General features: G+C 33.0%; 1 protein-coding gene across 1 annotated transcript; it reads left to right on the plus strand.

The window, feature by feature from the left end:
- The first annotated feature begins 1,143 nt into the window (after positions 1 to 1,143).
- LOC149482444 (cytochrome P450 CYP12A2-like) lies at positions 1,144 to 12,593 on the plus strand. Its single transcript, XM_089703870.1, has 10 exons — positions 1,144 to 1,218; positions 1,548 to 1,669; positions 1,870 to 2,003; positions 7,309 to 7,427; positions 8,178 to 8,294; positions 8,698 to 8,976; positions 9,329 to 9,485; positions 9,878 to 10,087; positions 11,876 to 12,047; positions 12,434 to 12,593. The coding sequence occupies exons 1-10, from the start codon at positions 1,166 to 1,168 to the stop codon at positions 12,586 to 12,588; spliced, it is 1,518 nt and encodes a 505-aa protein (XP_089559996.1). The 5' UTR covers positions 1,144 to 1,165; the 3' UTR covers positions 12,589 to 12,593.
- Positions 12,594 to 13,492: the final 899 nt, after the last annotated feature.

Genomic DNA, 13,492 nt, shown 5'->3' on the forward strand with positions numbered 1-13,492 from the left:
AAGCCGCGGGCGGAAATCTAGTGTTTAATAAAGATAAAACAACGTCCGTGAATGAAATGCATTTTCGTTTGTTAATATTACAGTTGAATCATTGTATAAAGATATCTATATACTATGGCTTAATTTTGCTGTTAAAAAATAGATTAAGCAATAAAATATTTTTAGTACTAACTTGTGACCATGATTCATTCGACAATCTCCTTTAGAGTTAGGTACATAAAGTAAGTTCATTTTTTCTAGAAAATATGAACCTATTCTCTTACTCTATATATTGTTTGAATTTATTTACTTTTTATCAATGCTTTTTATGTTGTTATTTTCGCTACAAAATAAAGTTTTTAAAAAATTATAAGCTTTTTATTTGTATAACCAATATACAACTACATTCCTGTGCTTCTAGTAAAAAAGAGTTAAAGGCTCTTTACGGAAAAACAAATTATCAGTCATGTATGATATGATTTAGGTATTTTTTTACGTAATCAACGTATGTAAATCTAAACCAAGCGCTTCTTGTGATCGATATTTTGAGAGAATATAAATTGAAAACAATCATAATATTATATTCTAAATGCATTTATAAAACGTGATTTATTCGTTTTTTAATTTTTATTAGGCTTAAGTTTCGGCTCTATAATTTCTAAAGCCACTGCTATAAATATTATTAATGAATATTCAAAGTCCAAATAAGTCACGTTCTCAAATTTGGTAGCCTGTTTACATTTTGAAATTAGAATTTATGCAATTATTTCAATCAATGAATACTTTATTAAATTTGTAATTTCATCGATATTCAAATTCATTCCAATTACTAATAATTCGTTTGTTTATCGTTCGTAATAATTACACAATAATATAAAAATGTTTTTATTGTATGCGTAAAGACGCATACAATAAATATCGACAAAGTATTATTTTCTCTGTGATAATAGAGCTGTAAATAAAGCATAAAATTTTACACAGAACAGTTCATAAATTACATAAGAGTCACGACAATACCTATATAATTAAATTCAATTGTTTATTAATTAATCACATATTGATCTATTGTGTAAATTGCAAAATTTTCAAGGCTGATAATTAATGTTTGATCAGCTGCATATAGGTTACCAATGAAAAATAAAGTAATTGTTAGTTTATTTTTATAGTTTGCAATGCAACTAACGAAATGTTATCAAGAAATACAATTTTAATTTTGTCCGACACGAAAATTTTTGCAAGGTAACCAATTTTAAATTATATAGAGTATCTTATTTTAAGTAGATATTTTTTTTTTACATTAAGCACTCAAAAAATGTTTAAAATTCCTAACAGCTGCAAAACTGGCACTTAAACGTGCTTGAACGCTATATTTCAAATAAATGTAGCGTTCAAGCACGAAAGATAAAGAAAAATATAAAGAAAAATAATGATAATAATTCCAAATTCAAATCTACGCATTACCGCCTTAAATCTTCAGATTGAAGTTTTCGCTTTGTGGAATGTTTAATTTACATTTTGAAAATTATATTTTTTGATATTATACCAGAAATTCATTGCATATTTTACAGGACAGTTGTATGTAAAATTTCAACTAGCACTAAACATTTTCAACACTTGAAGTCATGGAAAAATATACCGGGACCATCATCCCTTCCTATTATAGGACAATTGCATCATTTCTTTCCAGGGGGTTTGTATTATTATGTTTTGTTTATAAGTATGTATTATTTTTTAATATAAGAATTAATCTTTTAACGATTAATGGTACACATAGAAAGCTGATTTTATATTGGTATGTATATATTTCAATAAATAGTTTTCATCCTACACTAACTTACTCCTATTTGATAAGACTAGTAAAGATTTTAATAATGTATGTTTCTTCGATAGGCTCTCTATACAACTGCAACGGCTACGAGTTTCAGGATAAGCTATATACAAGTTACGGGCCCATTGTGAAGCTTAACCAAATATTCGCGGGAAAACCTGGGATATTTCTGTATGATCTTGACTCGATAGCACAGGTATCAAAAAAGTTATTTGAGAATAATGATTATCTTATATAAGTACTAAATTTAATCATGTTTATCAATTATTTTCCAAATATATGTAGATAATCTTGTTTAAGTATCAATGACGATTAGAACGGCTAGAATAATATTAGGTATGTTATCTATATTCCTCTGTGTTTGTTCTCTGAGTTTGTTCTGTATTCTGAGCTATATTCATATTATAAAGTAATATTCGTAATTTATAGGTACTGTTCCTATCATGAATGTTGTTGCTATGCTACGCTAACAAAAAATCTATACTATTCAGGAGTGACATCTTATTTTTTTATCCTTGGTCAACCAGGCGAAACCAGGACAAGCTAGTAGTATTACATATGAATATTAAGATTACGTTTAATCCTAAATTTTGGTGTAGATGGATTATATTTTCTGAATATCTTAAGCTGATTAATATGTGGCTTGGCCATTTCGCTACATTCACATCGGCGTAAGGTGAAAAATTAATTCACTGTTCATTACTTTTGTGTTATACAATAGTTCTTGTAGTAACGAACGGCCAAGCCACATATTTTGACTAAGGTGTAGAGTTTGTGAAGTTAGGCCTTGTAGAGTTAGGGAGTGTAGTTTTAGAAGCTTGGCTCTACATGAGATCTGATAACTTTTTGACATTCACATTCACATTCACATTCACATTCACATTCACATTCACATTCACATTCACATTCACATTCACATTCACATTCACATTCACATTCACATTCACATTCACATTCACATTCACATTCACATTCACATTCACATTCACATTCACATTCACATTCACATTCACATTCACATTCACATTCACATTCACATTCACAATCACATTCACATTCACATTCACATTCACATTCACATTCACATTGTTCGTTGTTCGTTGTTCGTTGTTCGTTGTTCGCTGTTCGCTGTTCGCTGTTCGCTGTTCGCTGTTCGCTGTTCGCTGTTCGCTGTTCGCTGTTCGCTGTTCGCTGTTCGCTGTTCGCTGTTCGCTGTTCGCTGTTCGCTGTTCACATTCACATTCACATTCACATTCACATTCACATTGTTCGTTGTTCGTTGTTCGTTGATTGTTGTTTGTTGTTCGTTGTTCGTTGTTCGTTGTTCGTTGTTCGTTGTTCGTTGTTCGTTGTTCGTTGTTCGTTGTTCGTTGTTCGTTGTTCGTTGTTCGTTGTTCGTTGTTCGTTGTTCGTTGTTCGTTGTTCGTTGTTCGTTGTTCGTTGTTCGTTGTTCGTTGTTCGTTGTTCGTTGTTCGTTGTTCGTTGTTCGTTGTTCGTTGTTCGTTGTTCATTGTTCGTTGTTCGTTGTTCGTTGATTGATGTTCGTTGTTCGTGTTTGTGTTTGTGTTTGTGTTCGAATTAAAATTCGAGTTCGCTGTTCGCTGTTCGCTGTTCACATTCACATTCACATTCACATTCACATTCACATTCACATTCACATTCACATTGTTCGTTGTTCGTTGTTCGTTGATTGTTGTTTGTTGTTCGTTGTTCGTTGTTCGTTGTTCGTTGTTCGTTGTTCGTTGTTCGTTGTTCGTTGTTCGTTGTTCGTTGTTCGTTGTTCGTTGTTCGTTGTTCGTTGTTCGTTGTTCGTTGTTCGTTGTTCGTTGTTCGTTGTTCGTTGTTCGTTGTTCGTTGTTCGTTGTTCGTTGTTCGTTGTTCGTTGTTCGTTGTTCGTTGTTCGTTGATTGATGTTCGTTGTTCGTGTTTGTGTTTGTGTTTGTGTTCGAATTAAAATTCGAGTTCGCTGTTCGCTGTTCGCTGTTCGTTGTTCGTTTTCGTGTTCGTGTTTGTGTATGTTCACATTCACATTCACATTCACATTCACATTCACATTCACATTCACATTCACATTCACATTCACATTCACATTCACATTCACATTCACATTCACATTCACATTCACATTCACATTCACATTCACATTCACATTCACATTCACATTCACATTCACATTCACATTCACATTCACATTCACATTCACATTCACATTCACATTCACATTGTTCGTTGTTCGTTGTTCGTTGATCGTTGTTCGTTGTTCGTTGTTCGTTGTTCGTTGTTCGTTGTTCGTTGTTCGTTGTTCGTTGTTCGTTGTTCGTTGTTCGTTGTTCGTTGTTCGTTGTTCGTTGTTCGTTGTTCGTTGTTCGTTGTTCGTTGTTCGTTGTTCGTTGTTCGTTGTTCGTTGTTCGTTGTTCGTTGTTCGTTGTTCGTTGTTCGTTGTTCGTTGTTCGTTGTTCGTTGTTCGTTGTTCGTTGTTCGTTGTTCGTTGTTCGTTGTTCGTTGTTCGTTGTTCGTTGTTCGTTGTTCGTTGTTCGTTGTTCATTGTTTGATGTTCGTTGTTCGTGTTTGTGTTTGTGTTTGTGTTCGAATTAAAATTCGAGTTCGCTGTTCGCTGTTCGTTGTTCGTTTTCGTGTTCGTGTTTGTGTATGTTCACATTCACATTCACATTCACATTCACATTCACATTCACATTCACATTCACATTCACATTCACATTCACATTCACATTCACATTCACATTCACATTCACATTCACATTCACATTCACATTCACATTCACATTCACATTCACATTCACATTCACATTCACATTCACATTCACATTCACATTCACATTCACATTCACATTCACATTCACATTCACATTCACATTCACATTCACATTCACATTCACATTCACATTCACATTCACATTCACATTCACATTCACATTCACATTCACAATCACATTCACATTCACATTCACATTCACATTCACATTCACATTGTTCGTTGTTCGTTGTTCGTTGTTCGTTGTTCGCTGTTCGCTGTTCGCTGTTCGCTGTTCGCTGTTCGCTGTTCGCTGTTCGCTGTTCGCTGTTCGCTGTTCGCTTTTCGCTGTTCGCTGTTCGCTGTTCGCTTTTCGCTGTTCGCTGTTCGCTGTTCGCTGTTCGCTGTTCGCTGTTCGCTGTTCGCTGTTCGCTGTTCGCTGTTCGCTGTTCGCTGTTCGCTGTTCGCTGTTCGCTGTTCGCTGTTCGCTGTTCGCTGTTCGCTGTTCGCTGTTCGCTGTTCGCTGTTCGCTGTTCGCTGTTCGCTGTTCGCTGTTCGCTATTCGCAGTTCGCTGTTCGCTGTTCGCTGTTCGCTGTTCGCTGTTCGCTGTTCGCTGTTCGCTGTTCACTGTCGCTGTCGCTTTTCGCTGTTCGCTGTTCGCTGTTCGCTGTTCGCTGTTCGCTGTTCGCTGTTCGCTGTTCGCTGTTCGCTGTTCGCAGTTCGCTGACACATGATGATGGCAAGGTCCAAGATTTACTTCAAGTGAAACTATTTCACAATCCATGTTCACTTTTAAATCAGTAGCAAGACAATCGACAATCGACGCGCTCGCTGTCAAGGACAATTTTTTTTTTATTTTTAGCTACTGAATGGACGTCAGAGGCAGGAGACGTTCGCAACACTTCTATTCATTCATATTTATATGATCTGATCTGAAGTATGTCTCAATATATGTCGATTAAATTTTTAATTTTTTTTTTTTTAACATGGAGTACCTATACATATATATTAAAAAAAATATATATATATATATATGAGACCTGTATACACATATATACATATATATATATGTATATATGTGTATACAGGTTATATATATATAGGGGAACCAAGTTTTAGATTATTAGATAGACCTCTAGCGTAATCAAAATTTAATTTAAAATTACAGGTCTCATACAAACTCCCATCCCCTAGTTTAAGGGGTTGGGGGATGAAAGTTACAAGTTTTATAATTTTTTTGTTGTTTGTGTGCTAATACTAGCTTACATACAAAATTTCAGCTTTCTAGGACATTAGGAAATACCTTAAGAATTTTGATGATCATCAGTGAGTCAGTGACGAAATTAGCGTTTTTTAGATATAAATAAAATCTGAAGTATAAAAGCTAATGTAATTAAAACTTAATATGTTCAATAAGTCCGCTATTGACAATATATCCCGAAAATTTTGTTGATCTAGCATAATCCAAACCCAAGTTATGAGGGTTCAAAAAAACGTCGAAGCGCTTCGAGAAAAGGTAGGTAGTGCCCGTGCGCTTCGCTTTCGCTTGGCTCGTCTTGGCGGGGGCACTACCGTGCCCCCAGATTTAGCTAGCGCCAAAAGTTCGTAAAATAATAATTGCTATGTTCTGGCATATCACGCCCATATTGCAAACTGCATTCTACCTTAGAGAGTAATTTCCCTCCAACTGCATACGTTATTGCGAGATAGCACTCAAATTACAACAAGAGTGGATTGCTTGTTTAGCTTTTCATAGCGAACCTAAAATTCATAACATTGGCTAGAACTTCGAATATTCGTTCCCAATCTAATATCACTCATCATCATCAGCCTATATAAGTAATATGGTCCTTATGCTTGATAAGAGGTATTTAGGCCATAATCCAACACGCTGGCCATGTTCGGATTGGTAGATGTCACATCACACATGTCGTCGAGATGTTGATCTTGGATATGCCGGTTTCCTCACGATGTTTTCCTTCACCGTTTCTAGTAGTGATGATGTTATCTACATGTACAGATAAATTTTAAAATCAATTAATTTACTGCATGCTCTCCTGGTCTCGTACCTCCAACTCATAAATTTCATAGCCACCTTAAACACTATAATAACTCTAATATTGCCTTAAATGAGAGTGTTTATAAATTGGTGTGTCGCGAGGAACATAAATTTATGAAATGGCGACACATAGCACGATAGCACATTTCTCTTTGGCACAGTAATAGGAACGTTTTAACGTCAACAGCGCGAAATTTACAGAGTACCATTTACTTTTTATACATTAACGAAAGTTTTCATGGAAGTTAAGCCTAAAAATTTATTTGATCCTAAAATTTTAAGACCTAACTTTCAGGACTGAAGTGGTAAAGTATTTCTTTAGATAATTTAATCTTTCCATAGCTTCTACTTTTGATTTTTAAATAATAATTTCGAGATAGACAAAGGTCGGAATTGAAATCAAACAGGATTAATTCGTTATTAATTATGCATTGATCGGTTCTTAGCTAATTTTGTTGCAGAGTATAAGATCGTCGTAGGTTTTCTATTCTTTTTGATGTCAAGAAAGTAAATCCCCATTCTCAACAATAGGTACTTGAGTATTGAGTTGGTATTGAGCTAGCTTCAATGGTTTTCACAACTTAGATCGTTATTCAAACAAAACAAAACATTATTCGTTATTCTTCGTTCCATTTTCAATATTGTTCTTACCAAACAATAATATCCTTTCTAAATTTTTTCTTTTGTAGGTTCTTAGAGGCGAAAATTGGCTGCCTGTTCGACCTGGATTTCAAATTCTGTATTATTACCGAAACTTTTATAACAAACCAAAGGGAGGCGCTAAAGAGCCAACAGGCTTGATTAGCGAGTGAGTTCTTTTTTTTTTACCTACCTGAAATGATAACTGATAGATTTTTTCTTATATTACTATCAGTATGTTGTTAAATTGATTATGATTAAATAGTTAAAATAATAAGGTATCTATAGTAGTTTTAGAGTATTTTCACTTGTGGTAGACAAAATAATTTTTACGTAATCAAAATACATAAATACTTATTTCTCAGATAATAAAATAAAATTCCAGATCTGTATAAAAAGTAATTAATTCAGACAATACTCAAATCATTGCAAGTAACATTTAGCACCTCTTCTGCTTATTAAAAGTATAATCCTGCCTTTTAATAAAACAGAGCTTGGGAAAACCCTACCTTTGAATAGGGTATCTCTAAATTTATAAACGCGGCACGTAAAGGGACTGCCTTTAATTCCCATGTAAGACTAAAATTACAAGAGACCCTTTTTCGCGGAAAATGTAAACAAGAATAAGAAACGTGGAAAGGTTTTGAATAACGTAAATAATGGTTACAATCTTATAGCAAACATCGTGTTGAGTCACAAAGAACATCAATGGAAAATGCAAAAAAGGCCCGAAATTTTAAACATCCCTAATGAAAATGGTTTGCGGTTGTAAACATTATTAGTTCTTTGAAATAGAACCAAGAAAGGAATACTTATACCGTAAATAACTTAGTACATTTTAGCGATATAAAGGATTACATTTAACACGAAAATAGTTCATTTTTATCCATTTATCCATAGATACATGTCTTTTTTCTAGTCATGGAGAGAAATGGAAGCAAACGCGCTCCATGGTGAATCCGATCGTAATGCAACCCAATATCGTCAAATTGTACAGTCAAGTCAGCGCAGAAGTTGCTGAAGATTTGATCAAAAGGTAGCATTCCACTTCATTGAATATAAACTAAGTTTATTTGATCAAATTAATAAGACATCAAGAAACTATTTTTTTTTTTTAACTTTAAACAAATTTGAAATGGGTGTCTCTACATAATAATATATTATTAGTAGAACATAATGCTCTAAGCCATAACCTATAAACACCCTAAAATTATAATATCCTCAAAATTATAACTATTACAATTTACAGCATGTATTCCACTTATAATTATGCATTACATACATTATCATGTTTTATACAGGCTGCTCAATTATTGAACTTATAGTTTTTTCATAGACTACTGGACATTTAGCATACCTTGTTTTTCGCGGACACTGTTTTTATAAAGGGTCCTTCAATATACACAATAACTAATTTTCTTTATTTCACATATACTCAGGCTTCGTAAACTCCGCGACGAAAACAACATGATAAAAGACAATTTCGACTACCAAATGAACCTCTGGGCTCTCGAGTCGGTCAGCGCGATCGCTCTCGGAGATAGACTTCACGCGTTAGACGATACTTTAGCAGACAACTCTCCTGCTAAACAATTAATTAATTATGTACATGAGTTCTTTTCGATTGCTGAGAATTTAGATTATAAACCCAGCTTGTGGAGGTATATTTCGACCCCGTCGTTTAAACGGGCTATGAAGGTCTTCAGCAGTATTGATGAGTAAGTATTTAGCTAATTAATATTTGTAGAAATGTAAGCTTGTTTAGGTTGTTTATTATTTAATTGGAAAACTACAATAGTCGATAGTTAATTGACTGTAATTTTTCTTTCTTCTTTTAATCTTTAAATGTTTTACTTTAATGACTGCAACAACTAAAACTTTAACACGGTTCGACCATAATGAGTTAATTCCAAAAGTGGACAAATTTCAAGAATATGCGTACAAAAGTCATGAAAGATTTCAGATCTTTTCTGATCGTATCCAACACAATATTGCAGTCACAAAGTCGAATGACTATTTTCCGTCAAAAGCTTTCATAGAATACAATACTTTATCGACAGCACCTTTCAGGATAACACTAGGCTTTGTTAAAAAGGCCAGAGAGGAATTGAAAGGGAAATGTGAAAAGGCCGAAGATCAAAAAAGTGTTCTTGAAAAACTACTGGAGATAGACGAACGGATTGCTCTCATAATGGCCAGCGATTTGCTGTTCACTGGCGTCGATACGGTACTCGATATATCACTTTAATTGTGTTCGTTTATTATAGTTTTGTACTTTTAAAATACACTACTTCTGTAAACAATTGTAGAACTTAACTGATAAAATTGTATGTGATTGACAACACAAGGGGAACAGCCAAAAGCCGCATATATTTTACCATTAATTCACGTACGTTAAGGAAATAACTGCACAAATAAAAAGTAATTGGGCATTATATTAAGCCAATTACACAAAGATTTAAAACATCAATGAATAAAGACTTATTTAAATTGCAGTAAAAGCAATATATTTTATGCTTAATTGAATTATTTAATTAACAATTAGTTTAATAGGAGTAATTAATTAAATTAATTAACTACTAATTTTAATTTTAATAATGAGTAATTTTTAATCAACAGGTCGGTAACACAATGAGCGCAACCTTGTACCTCCTCGCGAGTAACCCGGAGAAACAAAACAAATTACGGGATGAAGTTCTCTCTGGGAATGAAAAGAAATATTTAAAAGCTTGTATAAAAGAATCAATGAGAGCGATGCCTGTAACGGGAGGGAATGCAAGACTCACTACGAAGGAATATAACATTTTGGGCTATAAAATACCTAAAGATGTAAGTATTTTTTTATCTTAAATTTTAAGAAGATTAGCAATTTGGTTGCACTTTTTTCAGTACATTGACATTTTTATTTCATATTTTTTTAGAATATAAATAATATCTTAAATTAAATGTTCACTTAAATGAAAAAACAAACCAATTATCGCATAGAGTCGCTCTAATTATTACAAGTCTTCTAGGCGAAGCTTAGTTAGTATTAATACATTTCAGTCTGACAGGATAATTAAGATCGTCGACGTGACCATAATAAGAAAATATCAAAGCAACATGTTTTAAACTAATTTACATCATCCCACTATTGATGCTTCATTTCATACTAAAGGAAAAGCTTTTTTCTAAAAATACCAACTTCATTACGCTCAAGAGCTAAGCTGAGAAAATAAAACGCTTTGTGAAATCTAAACTACATTGAATCGTCTTTAAACAATTAAACCCAAGAATCAATTTAGTGCGGACTTCGGAGAGGTTTCGACTAAAGTGTACTCCACACTTAGTGGATGAACCCTATAGATTCAAATTGTACTTTGAGTGAACACTTGATATAACTTTTTTAAGTCCATTTCACTTAAACTTGAATATTCGTTTCACCTTTACTGACGAGACTTCTTTGTAAGATTGTTTCTTATCGAAACAAGTTATTTTCTTTTAAACTTTATAAAGGACCTGTCAATTTTAAAATAATTTTATCGCTCAAAGAGAGCGGTGAAAATTTAAAGGTAATATTTTCACTTCGAAAGTTTTTTAAATTATATTATAAATTCACGTCTCCTTCATTATGCAAATATATTAAGTTCATTCTTCGGTGCTTTTTAACAGAAATATAAAAGTCATAGAAATCTAAATATCAAGACACTAGAAGTCGTAAGCGTGCGTGACCTTGTCGCCACTCAGGTGATTTGCACATCACCAGTGCATTCGTCACTGTTCAGTTGCTCTGGAGACGTATGAGTGTATACATGGTGTGTTTCAGCAATTTCCATTGCGGAAATTCTTCCACAAGTTGTAATTATACTTATAAAGGAATAATATTTCATCGGAAAATATTTTTTTTTAGAAATAATGCCGTTTTTCCTTAAAATTATAGAATATTTACAAGTATTACGAGTGTCACCATAGTAATCGAAATAACAATGAATGACACAGTCGACCATTCTTATTATCACGTTTGTTCGTATTGCAGCAAAAAGTCTCATATACTTAGGGATGTTATTCTAAAATAAACCGTAAATTCGTGCGTTAGGATACATATTCAAAAGCTTAATTTAATAGATAAGTTAGTTTTCACTAAAATCAAGCTGTCCAATAAAAGGCATAGTTTACTTGTGTGTACTGTTTAGCTTTCGGTTTGAATGTGTTGATTTTGGCGACAGCGGTTTTCATACGAATTATGACATTATAGCACTTCTATGTGTCTTGTTATTTAGATTTCTATGATAAAAGTATTTTGTTACTAAAAATAAAATAAAATTTTGATAGTTACAGTAGTGACTAGCCAGCGAATTTAAAACTAAAATGTTCAGTATCAAATGAAAATTATGCAGTTTTCATAGTTGTAACATTTTTTCTTTCCCATGCTTATAAAACTGAAATCATTAATTTGGATGTACGTATTTATTGTCAAAATACATTTAAGTATGATAATGTTTTTGGCATCTCTATTATTATCACTGTATGTTTTTTATATGCATGACCCTTGGCATGACCTAATTAGGTACCTATGGATTATTTCATTGAGAACCGAAATATTATTATTAAGTCAATCAATTTTATTTCTTTATACAGATGTTTCTAGTATTTCCTCACCAATACCTTGCTAAAATGGAAGAGCAGTATCCTCGAGCGAATGAATTTATTCCGGAGAGATGGATCGTGGATAAAGACGATCCCTTGTATCATGGAAACGCGCATCCTTTTGCGTACAGCCCTTTCGGGTTTGGAGCACGAATATGTATTGGTAATGTATCAGTTATCACTATTGCAATTATAAAATTATTTGTTGCATGATACACGATTCTCATAATCATTTTTATATTATATTTTATAGAATAAAATAGTAATTGTTTTGTAGCAACTTATTAATATTTCAGTTCAGGCACTCTTCTATTGCCTTATCAATTTTCTAAACATTTCTTTTTAATTCATTTTTTCGTTATAAGTAAAAGTATCCAAATATATTATAATATTCAGTATATAGCCAGCCTTCCTTCGTAGTCCAGCCATCCTTTCCAATACTATAATTAACAAAGTTGTAGAATACATAAAGAAGGGTAGGAAAGATCAGTTATTGATCTGTTTTCAATTTATATATATCCATACAAACTAACTCATCTATTTACATAGGTCGTAGAATAGCCGATCTGGAGCTAGAGACACTGATATCCAAGATGGTGGAAAACTTCCAAATCAGTTGGGTCGGACCACCGCCCACCATGTACCAGAGCTCTCTCAACTACTTCAAGGGACCATTTAATTTTGTGTTTAAGGACCTGAAATGATTATTAATTAGCAACTATTAATTTAATAAATAAACGTCTGATGATGACTGAAAGGTTGTTTTATTTTTTAATTCATGGAGGCAAAAAATATAACTTTTGAATACGAAATAGGCGAAGATACTCTGCGGACTGCAAGCGAAAGAATGAATCAACATTGCATTAATTATGAACATAATTTTATTATTTTGGCAATTTTAATATCTTTATCTCATGTAGGAGGTACTAAGTTACATAAGTATATAAAATCATAAAACACGGAACCGCAAAGTAATCCTCTTTTAAGGGCCAGCGCTCTGAGGCATGTGATCTGTCGATATCCTTCGGGGATTGCTGTCACAACGTCATATTATCGATAATACTAATGAAAAAATATGGAAATATGTTTATCATTATTGGTTATTCTAATCCTCTTTATTTTTCAGTCAGTTGTTTTAATGGTTGATTTTTCATTTTTCAGTAGCAATTTATAGGACTGCGCATTTTGCATATTAAACTAACAATATTTTTTACAATATATACTTTTAGTATAGGTATTCCTAATTCGATATTCGTTTATAAAGTGCCCTATTTGTAATCCCAGTTCCCATATATTTGCATACCACACCTTCACAAGCCAATATATCTGAGCAAACATTCGGATTAATAATGTTAGCTTTCGTAATTAGATTAACATTAGCATACTGTCACCGACCCTTATCAAAATAAACAGTATCCACCTCTCAAACTATATATTTAATCCTCTAGATTTATAGACGAATTTCGTGGAATCTAAGTCTCTACGCAAATTGTTTTTCTTCGTTAAATAAACGCAATCTGCAATGTAAATAACATTATAGAACAGCAAGCTTTGTGCATCTTAGAATCTGCATCAAGATTACCAGAGGTTATTTATACGATCTAATCG

The sequence above is a fragment of the Colias philodice genome, chromosome 15 (assembly GCF_061535455.1).
Source record: "Colias philodice isolate Cphi_HAF_F1 chromosome 15, ilColPhil1 Martin Lab GWU primary, whole genome shotgun sequence".
Lineage (NCBI taxonomy): Eukaryota > Metazoa > Arthropoda > Insecta > Lepidoptera > Pieridae > Colias > Colias philodice.